Raw genomic sequence first — 19,733 nt, 5'->3', positions numbered from 1 at the left:
GCCCTTTTTTCCCACACAGAAACCTAGGCTTTGAGTGAAATTCTGACTGTTAGCACTGTCATTGGCTGCCTCCCACTATTCATTAGGGCCTGAGGTGAAAAAGTCACCCTTCCCAGAATAGATTAAAGTCCAGGCCAGACATAACTACTACTTCCTACTTACTTCCACAAATAAACATTATCCCCCAGATGGCCGGGGATTACAGCCCTCGTGTCCCTCAGTAGAGCTGGGAAATATGGACAAAAATCCATATTGTGATAAATTGCCTGGAATTGATTTGATAACGGTAAGTTTCTAACAATGTGCACCTCAGTTTAAAACATAACATCCTTTAAACTCATGGCCGGCCCGCTCATTTAGGCAGGATTAGGCGGCCGCAGATATCGTTTATGGTAGAAAGAGTATGTGGCCTTTTCTGTAGCCTACATTTATCTCCAGCCTGTATGACAATGTAATGAGATGGACACTTTTTTTTACATCATGCAGGTTTCTCCGCTCAAATAGCCTGACCTAAATAGTGCCCAATCAACAAACAACATATCCTAAAAACAGGACAGGGCAAAGTAAAATGTACAATATGGAATGGACAATATGGAATGGACAATCGGGCTACTCAAAACTACTGTCCATGCGTTTCATCCCGTGGGCTAAAATTGTCATTTAGTTTATCTTTACAAGCTGATCATAGCGAAAAAGAAAGCGCTTCTGCATTTCCCGCTATGTAATCACAGGATAACTCCTGATAAAGTTGGGTAGCTGACGTTCCGCCAATTTGATTAGTTACAGGAATCAGGACTAATAAAGCCATTTACAAGGGCCTGTTTTACAGAGGGCCTAATATGGATGGGCATTCAGGAAATTCCATAACAGGCTGACAAGGTAGTCTACACCCCAGGAAGCACGGTCCGTAGGCAATGTTTTTTTGTTGTTGTGTGTGTGTGTGTTTAGGCCTACCACAGATGGACAATCCTAAAATTACATTTCAGGCAACACTGTGGGGCAACTCCAGTCCTCTCTGGCCTAATTGGTGTCACATATTTGCCCCAGGTAACACATCTGACACCAATAATTAACTAATCATGATCTTCAGTTTAGAATGCAATTAGTTTCATCAGCTGGGTTGATTAGGGATGGGGGGGGGAAGTTACACCACTCTGGCCCCCGAGGTCCGGAGTTGCCTATCCCTGCTGTAGGCTATACCTCAGTAATCACGGACCGATGCTGACATCTTTTTGGGTCTTATCCGGACTGGCCTTCTTTTTTTTTGGGGGGGGGGGCAGTCGGGACCAGCCTTGATTTCCAGTCCAGACCGAATCTGGAACAGTCAGACATTATTTTTGGTTCATATTTTGTCTGGTCTGGACCAGCCTTGATTTTTCCCAAACATGGACATCTATAAATGACTTATTTTCAACTTTCATTCAGAACAGAAAATTAACTTCATTAAAACTTCCAGAAAATATGTATTTTCACCGTTTCTTCAGAACCTAAATTGAACCTAGCTTCAACGTTTGGAAAAATACATATTTTAGACTTTTTTCAACGCCATTTTGCTTTCGGGGACTATTCTTGTAGGGGCAGGCAATTTGTGGTCTTGCTTAGAGTGACAGTATGGCCAGGACCGGCCCTGTTTAAACTACTACGACGACAACCGACGACGATGGTTGTAGCCATCAATTGCCCCATTTTAACAATCACACATATTAGCAAACTTATTTAATTTCAAACGGAACTCGACTATAGACTATTGTAAATGAACCATATCCGCAAAATCTCTGCGATGAGTGATCTGTATGGTTGGTGTCAATCATTTTCGGTTTATCGTCCCAGCGCTATCCCTCAACCACAGCTACTCCCAGGAAAAGTCCAGGGAGATTTTAAGATCTATGGATCTGGACCTCTTGACTATTTAGTTGGGAGCCCATTGCTTTCCCAGTGCCCAAGGAGGACAGAATGTAGCACTCCAGCGATAATATCTTTCAATCTGTAAAGTTGCAAAAAAAAAAAAAAAAAAAATGGCTTTTCAACCCAAACTTTATCTTGTAAGAGAAATTGTACACTGGATGATAGGACGTCCGTTATCCATCCATACCTCAATGTGAAGAGCCTATGGATTTTGTTTGGGTTGGTCCTTGTATCAGTCCTCTGCCCTCCACTGCTATAGTGCGTCACGACAGGGCGGGTCCCCTCTTTGCCACAGCAACCGTTCTGGTTTTAGCAGCCAGTCCGTCTGCGTGTTCCTTTGTCCTGGAGGTCACTGGGAATTACTCTTACACAGCCTGGCTGTCCCCTACATTGCACAGTGTCATCCTCACTCTAACCAACAGATGGCTACTGCCCCACGACCAGCTCTGCTTAACCAAAACATTTGGCATATTCGCATCTGCTGCGAGAGAGGAACTCGAACAACGGTTATTTTGACTCTGAAGGCCTCAAGGAGGGATTGTTGCACGCAAGGCTTGGTTCACTCAACAGAAGAACTGCCGAGTGCATGGCTGTCATGGTAGGATATAGGGCCTACTGCTTTAAAACCCTGGTAGAACCGTCATGCACCAAAAGACATGAATGGCCTTGGGTTGAGATAATAAATAGGCTGCATTCAGAAAGCATCCGTCATGCCTCTTAACCCAGGCAGAAGCCAGATGGGCCAGCTAGGCCTGACATTTGGTCTCTCCATCACATTAGTCCTATAAACTTAAGCTTTGTTTATGCCTCTGAATGAGTCCACTTTTCATTGTCCAGCATCACTGTCCCATGCGTTCTTTGTCATTGTCCAATGCTGTCTGGTCCTCTTGGATGCCAGCCACAGAACTGGACGAAGTAGCCCATACAGAAACTCCATTTCCCAGGCTACACTGTGTATAGACTTAAGCTAGTTGTAGTGTCTTAGACCAGATTGTGGCCCACTGATTAGGAGGATATCAGATCTCTCAAGTTGAGTTAACAAGAAGCCTTTATCCTGTGTTCTTTAGAAATTCAAGATAACAGCAAACTGTGGTTTTACCCCAGAGAAAAACAATAGTATTGAACGTCAATATATTTTGTTCTCTGTTGTGTGTTTGCCCTAAAAAAAAAATTGAGGCACCGTAAACCCACCACACAATCGATCAGCATTGTCCTAAAAATCGATGTCAGTCTATTTCTCTGTGATTCACTGCTTCCCATCTTGTCACCTCACCAACTTCATGGAGCTTCTAGTAAATGGTGACGTAATTTGGCCTTTTTCACATGAAGCCTACGAGTGGATCAATAGCCAGTCCAGTGGAGCCGAATGAGTAGCAAAGGAGTGAGAGACGCTCCTTCACCCGTTTTGGGCTGGGAGTGCGTCGGCAACGAGGATTTAGAGCCTGCCCTGTTCGAGTCCACGGCCCTGTCTCGTCACGTGCAGCCACTCACAGCCTTGGAATTGGCAGCTCCTCAAGTTGATCCAAGCGAGCTAGTTCGTCATAGCCAAGCTCAGTGAGCCAAAGTGTCAGTGTTTTTTTCCCCCCTCTCGTCTCATCCACAGAGTGAACTCTAAAACAACCATTCTACTCCTCAAAATGTATATCCAAACTGTTCGCTAAATAAACACTCAACTCCAAGTACTTGCGTCCCAGTCCTGTGGTTTAAAAGGCACCAAAGCAAATAAACCCGAGGCTTGTGACTGACGTCGTCCATCTTGTTCCTCAGCGTTGCAGTTTGGCCAGACGAACTGACTGATGGTCTCAAATGGCACCTTATTCCCTACGTAGTGCACTACCTTTGACCAGAGGGTGCTGTTTGTGGAGGCAGCTTGTGAGAGCAAATCGTGTTCATGCCTTGATTGTGTACAAGTCAGCATGGTGTTTGTTGATAAAAAAAAAAAAATTGTCCTTTGCAGTCGAGAGCCACTTGGCATCCAACGTCCACAAGAGCCGTCTGGTGCAGCAGGACGTAGCGTTGGCCAAGCAGCTGCAGGAGGAGGAGGACCGGAGGGCCCAGGCCAAGGCCAAGAGACAACACCGGGACATGTGAGTGACACAGATACTATTATAAACTGGGTGGTTCCAGCCCTGAATGCGGATTTGGCTGACAGCCATGGTATACCATGCATTCGGAAAGTATTCAGACCCCTTGACATTTTCACATTTTGTTACGTAACAGCCTTATTCTAAAATTGATTACATTTTTTTCCTATAATCTACACACACTATCCCATAATGACAAAGCAAAAAGTTTTATTTTGTAAACGTATATAATAAAATGGGGGGGGGAAAAAAATCACATTTACATAAGTATTCAGACTCAGTACTTTGTTGAAGCACCTTTGACAGCAATTACAGCGTCGAGTCTTCTTGGGTATGACGCTTGGCACACTTGTATTTGGGGTGTTTCTCCCATTCTTCTCTGCAAATCCTCTTAAGCTCTGTCAGGTTGGATGGGGAGCGTCACTGCACAGCTATTTTCAGGTCTCTCCAGAGATAATAATAATAATAATAATAATATATGCCATTTAGCAAAGAGCATGCTTTTATCTTTCCTTCAATCCTGACTAGACTTACAGTCATGCTGTGCATACATGCCGCCACCATCTTCACTGTATGGATGGTCCAGGTTCCTTCCAGATGAAATAGTTCTATCTTGGTTTCACAGATACCCTGGTCAGAGTTAGGTTCCTTTTGGCAAGCGCCATGCTCTCCAGTTGGGCACTGAGCTACAGAAGGACCATGTTCTGTCTCCTCATCGGGTTTGTCAGGGCTCTGGCTGGGCCACTCAAGAACATTCTGGGACTTGTCCCGAAGCCACTCCTGCATTTTCTTGGCTGTGTGCTTAGGGACATTGTCCTGTTGGAAGGTGAACCAGGTTTTCGTCAAAGAGCATGCTGTACTTTACATCTTTCCTTCAATCCTGACTAGTCTTCCAGTCCCTGCTGCTGAAAAACATCCCCACAGCATGATGCTGCCACCACCATGCTTCACTGTAGGGACGGTGCCAGGTTCCTTCCAGATGAAATAGTTCTATCTTGGTTTCATCAGATCAGAGAATCTTGTTTCTCATGGTCTATTTAGATGCACTATTGTAAAGTGGTTGTTCCACTGGATGTTAAGGTTGCTTTTGGCTGGAAACTAAATGACTTAAATGTAATGTTGAATGTCATGCCTTTTACTGAGGAGTGGCTTCTGTCTGGCTACTCTACCATAAAGGCCTGATTGGTGGAGTGCTGCAGAGATGGATGTCCTGAGGTCTACTGTCAGTGCCTTCAACCTCACGGCTTGAATTCTTCCCACACATGCACTGCCAACTGTGGAACCTTTTATATAGACAGGTATGTGCCTTTCCAAATCATGTCCCATCAATTGGATTTACCGCAGCTGGACTCCAATCAAGTTGTTGAAACGTCTCAAGGATCGTCAATGGCAACAGGATGCACCTGAGCTCAATTTCGAGTCTCATAGCAAAGGGTCTGAGTAATTGTTTAAATAAGGTATCTGTTTAAGTTTTAATACATTTCCAAAAATTTCTAAAAATGTGTTTTTGCTTTGTCATTATGGGGTATTGTGTGTAGACTGAGGAAATGTTTTTCTTTAATCCATTTTAGAAATAGGCTGTAACGTCACAAAATGTGGAAAAGGCAAAGGGGTCTGAATACTTTCCTAATGCACTGTATATCAGACCGTATACCAACGGTGTGACAAATGTATTTTTACCGCTCTAATTACATTGGTAACCAGTTTATATAGCAATCAAGCACCTCTGCGTTGTTCCTGAGAACAGCCCTTAGCGGTGGTACATTGGCCATATACCACACCTCCTCGTGCTTTACTGCTTAAATATGCCACACCCCCTCGGGCCTTATTGCTTAATTATATATCATTCGACCACGGACTCTACTACGACCATAACACGGCAGCAGACATTTGGGTGTCAAATGTAGGAAAACGCACTCGCATCCACACAAACTACTGCTATCTTAACCTAGCCGAAGGTTCTAGAGACACTCCTAGAGAACCATGATCTAACCCACACATTAACCCTAAAATCCTAGATGCCACCGGTACGTATGAATCGCACACATACTGTATTATACACACCGTTTACATGATGATAAGCACCGTGCCACAGCCACATTTTATTGTGTCAGATGTGGAAGAAAGTGCTCCACTTTTCTTTTTTGTGCCAAATATGCTGGCTCATGCCGCAGTGAAAGTTGTGCTCCGAAGTGAGTCTTCCTCACACGCTCACTAGCAGCAGGGCAGCGCCCCCAAGAGAGAGGCCAGATGCTCTGCCGCACATACAGCCCGGCTAACGCTGCTTGGCATGCTGGGAGCTCCTGCTGCCATCTTCTCTGCCTTTGCCCAGTGTGTGTGTGTGTGTGTGTGTGTGTGTGTGTGTGTCTGTCCCTCTCTCCCTCGCCCCCCCCCCCCACTTTTTCACCTTTTTTTGTAGGCTGTTTTGTAGTGATGTGGGATAAAATCGATAGTTACATAACATTATTTTTATACCGTATAATTTCTTTTACACGCAATATGTTTTGCGCTAGTTGGCTGTACCTGCACCAAAACTAGTATTTTTCTTTCATCAGCACTTTTCTTATTTCCACAACAAATCAAATCAAAACGAGTTCTCTCATGGCTCTCTCTTGTCCCTCTGCAGCAGACACGTGGTGAGCAACATGTTTAGAACGTCGAATCGCAGTAAAATCACAGTAGCGAATCACAACACCTATAGAATCGCAATCCATATCGGCATCTTAAGTATCGCAATAATATCGTATCGTGACGTCCCTGGCAATTCCCAGGCCTATTGTCTCGCTCGCTCTCTTTACCCCATGCCTCGCTTAAGCTCCTTTAGTCACACGGCTAGCTGTGGGTGTTTGAGGGGATGGCCTCTCAACGTCACTGCTGGCTTCGAGAGGGTGATCTGGGGAGAGCACGCCACAGGTGCTGGTAATACCATTTTCGGGGGGGGGGCCCGCAGCCCGGCTGCCACCTCGGCAGTGTAATTCATAGCATCTATTTCCAATATGTGCATTTCAAGCAGGGTACCTGAAATTGAAATAGGAGCCGTTTTCTGAAGTTCAAATGGAAGTCTATTAATTTTGGTAATGCACGTATACTGTTATTGGTAGTCTCCACTGTTTTCAAAGGGAGCAGGCATTATAAAAAATAAGAAAATAGCCTACATATTTGCATATTGGCATATTCTCCCGAATAATCAGTCAGCTCGGGTGTGAGCCGCCTGAGTCTCACAGATGCTGTGCTTCCGAATCGGTTCAGTTGACGAACACACGCGCAGGTCATTGGAGTGGAGGCTATATGCGTGACAGATCGGTAGCGAAGACGTCCCATCTGCCTAATCTCGGACCCGACATCGTCTGCCCTGGCACCCTGAGCCAACACGGCTACAGTTCAACGTGTCAACGATCGCAGACTGTGTTAGCCTATCTGTCGCCGCCACATTGTGACAGGTCTCCTCACCGCTTTACAACACGGGATAAATCTGTGTTTCGTAATCCTGAACAGGCCGTGAGGAAGACTGAAACGGAGAGACGCTATAGAGGTCGCGCTTGATTAGTCAATCAAATCGATTGTTTTTTTTTTTTTTACATCCGCAAATGTCCAAGTGCTTCTACAGAAACCCGGCCTAAAACCCCAGACAGCAAGCAATGCAGATATAGAAGCACCTAGCGTCCTTGTTGTGTTCTGTGAAAGCCCTTGTTTTTGCCACTAGTGTTATGGAGTGGGGTAGTGTGGACAAGATACAAATAGCCCTACTATCCATACAAGAACTTTTGGCCGGGTACAGGTTTTGGGGTAGTTGACTGTTCTGTATTTGCTTCTAATGTTGTGTCTCCTTTGTCTCCGACACACACACACACACACACACACACACACACACACACACACACACACACACACACACACACACACACACACACACACACACACACACACACACACACACACACACCTAGAGAGCGCAGCGACAATGAGATTGCCCAGGAGATACAGGAGGAATTGGTTCGACAGGCGGAGCAGCAGCGCAAGCAGGAGGAGAAGGATGCGGTAAGTGACACTACACCCACACCCAATCAACAGCTCTGGGGTGAAGTGTCCCTAGGTACAGATCTAGGACCAGCTTCCCCCTTTCCCCAATCCTAACCATTAACCGTTAGTGGGTGAAATGCTAAACTGACCAAGATCAGGGTCTAGGGGAAGCGTCAACCTGCACCCAATCAACATGGGTGCACCTCCTTCACCCTACCCCTACTGTAGTATCGACGGGTCACCACAGGCGGGTCACCGGATTGGCCTATTCAAATCTACTGCTGGTGTTACACCCTGTACTTGTTTATTACACTTTACTGTTAGTAAAGCATGTCTAGCCTAATGGTGACCTCCTTGGCACCCGAACTGGGTTCAAATACTATTTTGAGTCATTGGAAATACTTCATATGTGCTTGATTTATTTTTAGATTACCTACTTCAATGCAACCAATAGAATAGTCCCAAAACGTCACCCTGCCCATCCGGCGCTAGCCCCGGCAGGCTAAAGCAAACGCTGAAAGGTTTCAAATAGGCCTGTATTTGAATCCAGGTCTGACTGGCACTGTGCAGGTACAGGGCCATACTACAGATTCCTCATAGGCTACTTCTTCAAACCTTTTCATTTGTAATCCTCAGTGAAAAGCAGCTCATCTGTGTGAGAAATCCAGGATAAAAATAACAAGTGAGGTGTCAGCAGTTTTGAAGGTGTTTTGTTTTTGTGTGTGTGTGTTTCCAGGCCATCGCTCGTAAGCTGCAGGAGAAGGAGATGAAAGAGGAGAGGAAACGACAGAAGCAGCTGGAGGCCAACTTTGAGGAGGAGTACTACGAGGATAAAGGAGGTGGGTCGAGCGCCCCCTGTCTGTTTCGGGGATCTAGGATTCTATTCCTCTGTTGTTGGAGGGAGGGATACGGTTGGGGTGAGAGTGGCTGGGGTACGGTTGGGGTGAGAGTGGCCGGGGTACGGTTGGGGTGAGAGTGGCCGGGGTACGGTTGGGGTGAGAGTGGCCGGGGTACGGTTGGGGTGAGAGAGGCCGGGGTATGTGCACACACGCAGTCATTCACACATGAGGGGTGGATTGGAAAGGTCATACAGTGTGTGTGTGTGTGTGTGTGTGTTGGTAGAGCATGGCGCTTGTAACGCCAGGGTAGTGGGTTCGACTCCCGGGACCACCCATACGTAGAATGTATGCACACATGACTGTAAGTCGCTTTGGATAAAAGCGTCTGCTAAATGGCATATATATATATATATATATATATATATATATATAGGTGTGTGTGTGTGGAGAGGTGCGTGAGTTACTGTAGGGTTGATCTTTCAGACGAGGATTTAGGAGGGCTGTTTCATAGTTGACCTTGAGGGTGCGTACTGCGTAGGTACTAAGGTAGAGAGAAAAAAGGAGTCGTTTGTCATCGCTCGCTTTCTCTCTTGCGCGCACACACACACACACACACACACACACACACACACACACACACACACACACACACACACACACACACACACACACACACACACACAGGTTTTGCTCCTTAGTGAGCCGAGACAGTGCTTTGCAGGGCTGCGAGAACAGCTTTGACTTGACTGCAGCAATAAGGCTCCATTTTAAACAGTTAGAAGCTTGCTGTCAGAATAATCAAGAGACTTGAAGGGTCTTTTTGGCAGTTAATGTTTGTCATAGTAGGTTCCAGCCTCCTCATCCCCCTGCCTTAAAAACAGTAAGACATTCGTCATTAATCATTTTAATATGTCTCATTGGGAAGTGTTGGTGGGTATTTTACCTTATTCACTGAAGCCTTAGTGGTGGAAGCTCTTTCAGGCCTCATAGCTAGAGGCACAGGTGTGTGTGTAGGGGATATTTTTAATTGGTTTCTTTAATGTTCTTCAACGCCCTGTAAAACCCACCTTCCTCCGCAGCTGGCGCGCCCGCGCACACACACAGTGGGGTCCGGTAGGCTGAGGTTTTCCTGCAGGCCCAGCCCCACCTAGCTACTTTTATTTAGACAGAAGACAAGGATGAATATTTGCCCAGGACCGCTCTCTATTTCACCTAACGATTGGATTAAATCTTCAAAGTGATTTTTATTTTTAAAGGAACAGAGAGTATATTCAGGGATTTCGTTCTAATCTACACAAAGCTACGGCTGTGGTTACACTATGTAGGTTAGGTGTGGACGATACACACACACACACACACACACACACACACACACACACACACACACACACACACACACACACACACACACACACACACACACACACACACACACAGGTTTTCCCTCCGTCTCTGTGTTGACATGAACAGGGTTGAAGGGACGGTCACTGCGGTCTAGTCTTTCCACACGGATCTCTACTTTCCTGTATCCACAAACCGTCTCAGAGTTGTCGTGCTGATCTTTTTTTACGATTTAGATTACATGGACAGGAGGGAGACCTGATCCTAGATCAGCACTCCTGCTCTGAGATGCTTTGTGAGTATGGGCCAAGAACTAAAGCCTCATATGCAGTACTACCCTGTGTGTGTACATGCTGTCTGGCTGAGCATTTTAAATCTCAAATATCCATACATACACACACACACACTCTGCCATGTCTTATCTCTGGCAGGTCGTGTGATTGGCTGCCCCTCTCAGGAAGTGAGGAAAGGAGGGGGCGCTGCCATGTTTGTCTTAATCCTCCAAATCGGGAGAGAAACGGTTGGTTTAATGCTCAGCCTCTTCTACGCAGATAAGCCATTGGAAAGAGAGGAGGGGAGAGAAGTGGGAAGGGAGGGAGAGGAGACCGAGGAAGGAAGGAAGACGAGATATCCAGGCTTTGCCTCTTTTTTTTTTTTTTTTAATTAAGCCACAGAAATAGGCTAGAGAATCATTTCCAAAATGTTGCGTTTTAGAGCATGACAACTGCTCACCTTTTTCGGGATACTCGGTACCGACTTAGTTGGCTAATACATCTTCGGCAGATGACTGTGACCACAAAGTAGGCTCGATCCTCAAGCCACCATTGGAGAGCAGCCCAGGCTGAGGGCGTAACTTTTTTTTTTTCAACGATGACTTCACTTCAGTGTCGTTTTAAGGAAACATTAGGACTTTAAAATGTGTTTTAACGTAGGTTTGTACATTCCCTCGCTCTCGTTTCAAAAGTTAAACATAAACAGTCGTTTCAGTTGACGAGATTAGCTTCAGCAACAGCTGCAGGATGGCCGACATTCCATTCAGCTGACGACAGGCTTTTTTTGGCCGGCGACCCCCACCATATAAAAAAGTGATGTAATCAAAGGCCGTTGTTTACTTTTTTTGGGGGGTTGGGGAGGCTATGACTGTATTACAAATCGGTCTGACTACTTTTGACAGTATTTCAATCTGAAGGAAGTATGGTTTGAAGTGACTGAAATGCATCAGAAAGGGAAGTTCCCGACGGTCATCAGGCAATCATTTTGTGTGATATTCCGTGTAGAAGAGAACAGCGTCGTTGATTGTTCTTTTTCCTCCTGTCTGATATCCGTGCCTGGTCTTGTCCGTGCTGCCCTGCGCGGCTTGAGGGAAACGGTCTTATCTTTCAGTGATGGGGCCATAATATTTTGTCGCTTAAAATGTTCAGAAGATAGCCACGTGTAGGAAGAAAACCGAAACCGATCTGCTTGTTACAACCTCATCTGGTGGCTACTGGTTCTTTGAACCAAGCATGAATTGTATTTATATATTTTTTCAAATCAGATGACCTCCCCCCACCCAATAATCGTCTGATTATTTTTATAGCTTTAAAAAAGCTGTTCAATTTCAAGTGCCTCCGACCACAGCTCAATACAAACGAAGCTATTGATTTTTCCATCTCTCCGGTACGACGCACTCCAAAAGATTTGTCTGTCAAATGCCACGTATTACTATGTCCATATTTTTCCATTGCTTTCTCGTGGATGTCACTCACTGATTGTCATAACATGAATGCCTGCATGTCATCCCTTCTCCCTGCCTGTCATCCCTTCTCCCTGCCTGGGGTGCTTGGTTTTTAGCAGTAGCTTGGTTTTTACCTCTGCTATAGATGTACGGGGATCGGCTAACTAGCCCTCCGTGTTGGCTTCAAACTTCCCATGATAATAACATCCCACTCTGCATTCTAACTTGGATCCGATTGTCTGGGAATAATTGGAGCCAAAATGGCACCCGTTTAATTATCAAACTTAAGTTTGCCGAAACTGTACGAAATATCCATGGCTCAACATTTTAAACATGCTCCATGATGGACCCTCACGGTCCTTACATGCAGGTGCTGTGACTTAACTAACCCTGTGTGTTCACTAACTAACCCAGTGTTTGCTCACATCTGCCATTGTCTTGTCCCATCCATCCATGTCTTCCTTCCACATCGACCCCCCTCATCCCCCTCCCCTCGGCCCAGCCACCAGAGCCCCTCTGGACCTGGATGACAAACCCAGGCGACCTGGTTCAAACTCCCACTCCCCCGAGTCGCATCCCCTTACCCCAGGCTCACAACGCGACCTCTCTCCCGAGTACGTTTCTTTTGAGCCTAGCAGGACCAGATACCCCCCATACGACTCTGTGGAGCCTAGCACCAGTGGACGTTCCAGGTCCCCCGAGCACCATTTAGAGTGTAGAGGAGGGGGTAGTAGGGTCAAGCATGGAGACCCATACCCCGAGGATCACCTCTCCAATAGCAGGGGGAAACGTGGGGGCAGTTACCCAGACTACCACCACTCCGAGGGTAGAAGTAAAGGGAAGGGGGACCAGAGGGGCCGAGACCCCCAGGGGTCCCAGTCCACCTTCTACCCAGACAGCCGTGAGCCCAGGAGACACAGAGAGGAGAGAGGGGATGAGGGAGAGCGGGTGGTGAGGAGGAAGGAGAGGCCCAGCCGGCCGCCCCCGCAGTCCCACAACCCTGTGGAGAGAGACGAGGCTTGGGAGAGAAAAAGAGAGTGTGAGAAAGATCGGCAAAGAGAACCCAGGAGAGACGAGGAGAGGGAGAGAGACGCACCAAGACACGAGGAGAGATCGCGAGGCGGACAGAGACATGGGCTGCGATCGCACGACCAAGAGCATGGCCGAGACAAACACAGAGAAAAAGACAGACGCCGAGAGAGAACCAAGAGCAGAGAGCGAGGTCTTGATGAAGACTATTACGAGTCCATACCCAGCAGCCGGGCCTGGACTGTTGGTGGGGTGGAGGGCCCTGGGGATGAGGGGGGGCCCATGGCCAGGCTCCACTCTGGCCCCAGTGAGCTGTGTGAGGAGGAGGAGGCCAGAAGGAGCCCCCGCCCCGGCGTGATGAGGGGGGAGAGGAGAGGTCACAGGGACCCTGGGGAGGGGCCCAGCATGGGCACGGAGCGCTCCTACACGCACCCCGCTCCTAGGGAGCCAGGTACGGCGCCGCGCCGGGCCCATGGTCAACCGTGTGTTGTGTGTGCATGTGTGCAGCCTTGATTGGCCCATTACTGGGAGCAGCTGGTGGTGGTTTTGGCTCCCTAACACAATAATTACTAATCATACCCTTATCTTCCTCTTCATCGTCATCTTCTTCCTCTTCTTGGTGTGGTGGGTTTCTCTCCTTCCCGTATCTGATTTATCTTTATGGTGATGATTCCACTGTAGTTCACAATACAATTCCCAAGGTGGGAAACAGGCCTCTGTGTGGTGAATCGGCTGCTGGGGTTGATGGCGTGGGGGGGTTGTGATTTGAGCTCAGTGGATCCCGTACCATCGGGAAACGCAACATGACAGATGGTCCAGATAGAAATGTACTGTGTAGAACAGATATGATTCCATTATTTGTCAGCTTGTATACATTACATTTCTGTCTTGAACCTTCTAATTCTAGTCCTCACGGGCTCCCGTCAGTGTGCAGTGTTTATAGCCCTACTCTCCACAACTGATCGAGTACTGGCATTGATTTGTATTCGATTTGTCCAAACACTTATCTACTGTCTCGGACCATACATTTAAAAAATGCTAGTGACTTAATCTAGTAGACACTGCACTACAGGCCCTGGAGGAATCAGAGTTGGGGATACTGTGGTTTGTATCATTGACTCGACATACAGCTGTATTAACTCGTATGTGGCGCCCCCTGCAGGTCGTATCGTGCAAGGGGGACCAGGGGGTCGCGGCGCAGTGGTGGTAGGAGGAGAGTACGGGATGGGCGAGGCCACCCAGGGCATCGCCCAGCTGGACCTGAGGGAGCAGGAGATCCTGGACATGGAGGTGGCCCGGAAACTACAGGAGGAAGAGGTCAAGGTGAGAGGACTGGTCAGCGAGTGAATGACGACGACCCCCCCCCCCTACATCTTTTTTTAAAATACCCTTTTATTTTCAAGATCATCCATGTCACAACCGTGTACTGTAATACTCCCTCTCGCCATTCAGTTGGCCTGTCTTAGCCCCCTATTTTAGATGCATTTAGTTACAGCAGCATCATAGATACATGTATAGTTGTCATTTGTGCTGTGTTTTTGGGGGTTCATCGTCAATTTAACTTGGGGAATTTAACAACAGAATCTATGCATTGGCGATATCCTGACCAGTGTGAACAGCGGAGTCTACATTCAGTACATCTCAGCTTTGTATTGTGCCGTGTAGCTTCATGTCTCAAGTCTTTGAGGAAGGTCTTCGTCTCGACATGGCCACCTATGTTATGGTAATCGTGTTCAGTACCCGAGGGGGGGGGGGGGGGGAGAATGTGACTCAAACTTGGCTTCTAAATTGTTGTTTTTTTCGGGTTCCAGGCGAGCAAGATGGACAAGCGCGCAGCCCAAGTGGCTCAGGATGAGGTAAGGATGTGGCCTCTTCTCTCTGTCTGGAAACGTCTGTCTTTACAGACTGACGTGTCACTGCAAATCTCTCTCTCGTTCACTTTATCGCTCTCTCTTGGCTCTCTCTCTCTCGGTCTTGCCCGGTCTCTCACGGGTCACTGAACTTTCACCCCATCAATAAAGCCAGCTATTGAGTGTGACAGTGGTTTGCCTTTGTTAAATAAATGATAACCCTGGTCCCATTCTCTTTGGTCGGTTTTAACCTTGGGTTAATCACATTTCACCACATCATGGGTAATAGCTCCAATCAGTGTATACTGCCAGATAACATATGAAGCAGCACTACTGTATGTGCCGGAAAAGTGACATCTGGGATTGGAAAAACAACGGTGGGTACCAAGCCACTTGTTTAGGTAAACCGCTGGGGGATGGGGCTGGAGAAGTGTCACCGCGCTCTAATTCACTTGTTTAGGTAAACAGCCGGGGAATGGGGCTGGAGAAGTGTCACCGCGCTCTAATTCACTTGTTTAGGTAAACCGCTGGGGGATGGGGCTGGAGAAGTGTCACCGCGCTCTAATTCACTTGTTTAGGTAAACCGCTGGGGGATGGGGCTGGAGAAGTGTCACCGCGCTCTAATTCACTTGTTTAGGTAAACCGCTGGGGGATGGGGCTGGAGAAGTGTCACCGCGCTCTAATTCACTTGTTTAGGTAAACAGCCGGGGGATGGGGCTGGAGAAGTGTCACCGCGCTCTAATTCACTTGTTTAGGTAAACCGCTGGGGGATGGGGCTGGAGAAGTGTCACCGCGCTCTAATTCACTTGTTTAGGTAAACCGCTGGGGGATGGGGCTGGAGAAGTGTCACCGCGCTCTAATTCACTTGTTTAGGTAAACCGCTGGGGGATGGGGCTGGAGAAGTGTCACCGCGCTCTAATTCACTTGTTTAGGTAAACCGCTGGGGGATGGGGCTGGAGAAGTGTCACCGCGCTCTAATTCACTTGTTTAGGTAAACCGCTGGGGGATGGGGCTGGAGAAGTGTCACCGCGCTCTAATTCACTTGTTTAGGTAAACCGCTGGGGGATGGGGCTGGAGAAGTGTCACCGCGCTCTAATTCATTGGGACAAGGGAGTGAGTCTGTCTTGTACTAGAGCTGTGTAGTGAACCAGGTTTTATTGGCGCCGTCAGGAGATAGCCCGGCTGCTGATGGAGCAGGAGAAGAAGGAGTACAAGAAGTCCAAGGAGAAGGAGAAGCAGGGGATGAGGCCGGAAGAGAGGGGGATGAGGCTGGAAGAGAGGAGGCGGCCAGAGGGAGGAGACTTCAAGGTGACTGGTCTTCTTCGCATCGTTTTTCTGAACGAGACAACTATGATCAGTAACACTGACTTTAGCACTACATGTACAGTATTTTGATAGTAATCAATATGGTATGTGTTCAATACTGTAATGTATGGATGCATGTATTTTAACTTTGGTGCCGATTATGATCTGGTTTTGACATAGGAGTTCTGTAGTAAGAGAGCCACGGTGTATTGGCACAGTTTAGGTTGCCTGTTTTTTTTGTCAACTTGTTGATAATGGATTCCAGACCACAGATAGTGTTTTGCTGTCTATCTGTATGTGTGTTCCAGCCCAACTCAGAGGAGGTAGTGCGTCCCAGGTCCCGAGAGGAGGAGTATCAGAGGCACAGGAACCACCAAAAGCCTGCCAGGTATTTGTCTCACTCTATTAGCTGCAACAATGTAGAACACCTTATTACAACGTTGTAGCACCGATTTACAGAGGGGCAAAAAAGTATTTAGTCAGCCACCAATTGTGCAAGTTCTCCCACTTAAAAAGATGAGGCCTGTAATTTTCATCATAGGTACACTTCAACTATGACAGACAAAATGAGAAAAAAAATCCAGAAAATCACATTGTAGGATTTTTTAATGAATTTGCAAATTATGGTGGAAAATAAGTATTTGGTCACCTACAAACAAGCAAGATTTCTGGCTCACAGACCTGTAACTTATTTAAGAGGCTCCTCTGTCCTCCACTCGTTACCTGTATTAATGGCACCTGTTTGAACTTGTTATCAGTATAAAAGACACCTGTCCACAACCTCAAACAGTAACACTCCAAACTCCACTATGGCCAAGACCAAAGAGCTGTCAAAGGACACCAGAAACAAAATTGTAGACCTGCACCAGGCTGGGAAGACTGAATCTGCAATAGGTAAGCAGCTTGGTTTGAAGAAATCAACTGTGGGAGCAATTATTAGGAAATGGAAGACATACAAGACCACTGATAATCTCCCTCGATCTGGGGCTCCAAGCAAGATCTCACCCCGTGGGGTCAAAAAGATCACAAGAATGGTGAGCAAAAATCCCAGAACCACACGGGGGGACCTAGTGAATGAAGAGAGGAGTAACGCACTACGCCGCCAGGGACTCAAATCCTGCCGTGCCAGACGTGCCCCCCTGCTTAACCCAGTACATGTCCAGGCCCGTCTGAAGTTTGCTAGAGAGCATTTAGATGATCCAGAAGAAGATTGGGAGAATGTCATATGGTCAGATGAAACCAAAATATAACTTTTTGGTAAAAACTTGTCGTGTTTGGAGGACAAAGAATGCGGAGTTGCATCCAAAGAACACCATACCTACTGTGAAGCATGGGGGTGGAAACATCCTGCTTTGGGGCTGGTTTTCTGTAAAGGGACCAGGACAACTGATCCGTGTAAAGGAAAGAATGAATGGGGCCATGAATCGTGAGATTTTGAGTGAAAACCTCCTTCCATCAGCAAGGGCATTGAAGATGAAACGTGGCTGGTTCTTTCAGCATGACAATGATCCCAAACACACCGCCCGGGCAACGAAGGAGTGGCTTCGTAAGAAGCATTTCAAGGTCCTGGAGTGGCCTAGCCAGTCTCCAGATCTCAACCCCATAGAAAATCTTGAGGGAGTTGAAAGTCCGTGTTGCCCAGCAACAGCCCCAAAACATCACTGCTCTAGAGGAGATCTGCATGGAGGAATGGGCCAAAATACCAGCAACAGTGTGTGAAAACCTTGTGAAGACGTACAGAAAACGTTTGACCTCAGTCATTGCCAACAAAGGGTATATAAAAGTATTGATAAACTTTTGTTATTGACCAAATACTTATTTTCCACCATAATTTGCAAATAAATTCATTAAAAATCCTACAATGTGATTTTCTGGATTTTTTTCCCTCATTTTGTCTGTCGTAATTGTAGTGTACCGGTGATGAAAATTACAGGCCTCTCATGTTTAAGTGGGAGAACTTGCACAATTGGTGGCTGACTAAATACTTTTTTGCCTCCCTGTGTGTGTGTGTATGCATGTAAACTCAGCAACAACAAAAAAGAAACGTCCTCTTAACTGTCAACTGCGTTTATTTTCAGCAAACTTAACATGTGTAAATATTTGTCTGGACATAAGATTCAACAACTGAGACATGAACTGAACAAGTTCCACAGACATGCGACTAACAGAAATGGAATGTGCCCCTGAATAAATGGGATTCAAAATCAAAAGTAACAGTCAGTATCTGGTGTGGCCACCAGCTGCAATAAGTACTGCAATGCATCTCCTCCTCGAAGGCACCAGATTTGCCAGTTCTTGCTATGAAATGTTACCCCACACTTCCACCAAGGCACCTGCAAGTTCCCACCCTCATATCCAACAGGTCCCAGACGTGCTCAATGGGATTGAGATCTGGGCTCTTCACTGGCCATGGCAGAACACTAACATTCATGCCTTGCAGGAAATCATGTACAGAACGAGCAGTATGGCTGGTGGCATTGTCACGCTGGAGGGTCATGTCAGGATGAGCCTGCAGGAAGGGTACCACATGAGGGAGGAGGATGTCTTCCCTGTAACGCACAGCGTTGAGATTGCCTGCAATGACAACAAGCCCAGTCCGATGATGCAGTGACACACCGCCCCAGACCATGATGGACCCTCCACCTCCAAATCGATGCCGCTCCAGAGTACAGGCCTCGGTGTAACTTCCTTTGACGATAAACGCGAATCCAACCATCACCCCTGGTGAGACAAAACTGCAACTCGTCAGTGAAGAGCACTTTTTGCCAGTCCTGTCTGGTCCAGTGACGGTGGGTTTGTGCCCATAGGCGAAGTTGTTGTCGGTGATGTCTGGTGAGGACCTGCCTTACAAAAGGCCTTACAAGCCCTCAGTCCAGCCTCACTGATGGAGGGATTGTGCGTTCCTGGTGTAACTCGGGCAGTTGTTGTTGCCATCCTGTACCTGTCCCGCAGGTGTGATGTTCGGATGTACCGATCCTGTGCAGGTGTTACATGGTCTGCCACTGGGAGGACGATCAGCTGTCCGTCCTGCCTCCCTGTAGCCCTACCTTGGGCGTCTCACAGTACGGACATTGCAATTTTTTGCCCTGGCCACATCTGCAGTCCTCATGCCTCCTTGCAGCATGTCTAAGTCACGTTCACACAGATGAGCAGGGACCCTGGGCATCTTTCTTTTGATGTTTTCAGAGTCAGTAGAAAGGCCTCTTTAGTGTCTTAAGTTTTCATAACTGTGACCTTAATTGCCTACCGGTAAGTGGTTAGTGTCTTAACGACCGTTCCACGGGTGCATGTTCATTAATGGTTTATGGTTCTTTGAACAAGCATAGGAAACAGTGTTTAAACCCTTTACAATGAAGATCTGCAAAGTTATTTGGATTTTTACAAATTCTTTGAAAGACTCTTGAAAAGGGAGTTTGTTTACAACAAAATATTATATACATCCATGCATGCATGCATAGATAGATACAGTGGGGCAAAAAAGTATTTAGTCAGCCACCAATTGTGCAAGTTCTCCCACTTAAAGATGAGGCCTGTAATTTATCATAGGTACACTTCAACTATGACAGACAAAATGAAAATATTATTTATTTGCAAATTATGGTGGAAATTATGGTGGAAAATAAGCATTTGGTCAATAACATAA

The 19,733-nt window shown here is 46.8% G+C and overlaps 1 protein-coding gene across 2 annotated transcripts in view; it reads left to right on the top strand.

Annotated features, from left to right (window-relative positions):
• The window catches only part of LOC123997417 (coiled-coil domain-containing protein 50-like), a 36,889-nt gene that overhangs the window by 11,369 nt on the left and 5,787 nt on the right, over positions 1–19,733 (top strand). Inside the window, exons 3-10 of one of the 2 annotated variants that reach the window (XM_046301611.1) lie at positions 3,863–3,992; positions 7,937–8,027; positions 8,746–8,848; positions 12,409–13,386; positions 14,098–14,258; positions 14,747–14,791; positions 15,956–16,093; positions 16,399–16,478. In XM_046301611.1, the coding sequence (XP_046157567.1) occupies positions 3,863–3,992; positions 7,937–8,027; positions 8,746–8,848; positions 12,409–13,386; positions 14,098–14,258; positions 14,747–14,791; positions 15,956–16,093; positions 16,399–16,478 (1,726 nt within the window). The remainder of the gene's footprint in view (positions 1–3,862; positions 3,993–7,936; positions 8,028–8,745; positions 8,849–12,408; positions 13,387–14,097; positions 14,259–14,746; positions 14,792–15,955; positions 16,094–16,398; positions 16,479–19,733) is intronic. The other variant, XM_046301612.1, reaches the window with a different exon arrangement.

This window comes from Oncorhynchus gorbuscha, linkage group LG15 (genome assembly GCF_021184085.1).
Source record: "Oncorhynchus gorbuscha isolate QuinsamMale2020 ecotype Even-year linkage group LG15, OgorEven_v1.0, whole genome shotgun sequence".
NCBI lineage: Eukaryota > Metazoa > Chordata > Actinopteri > Salmoniformes > Salmonidae > Oncorhynchus > Oncorhynchus gorbuscha.
This window is presented reverse-complemented; position numbering and strand designations above follow the sequence as displayed.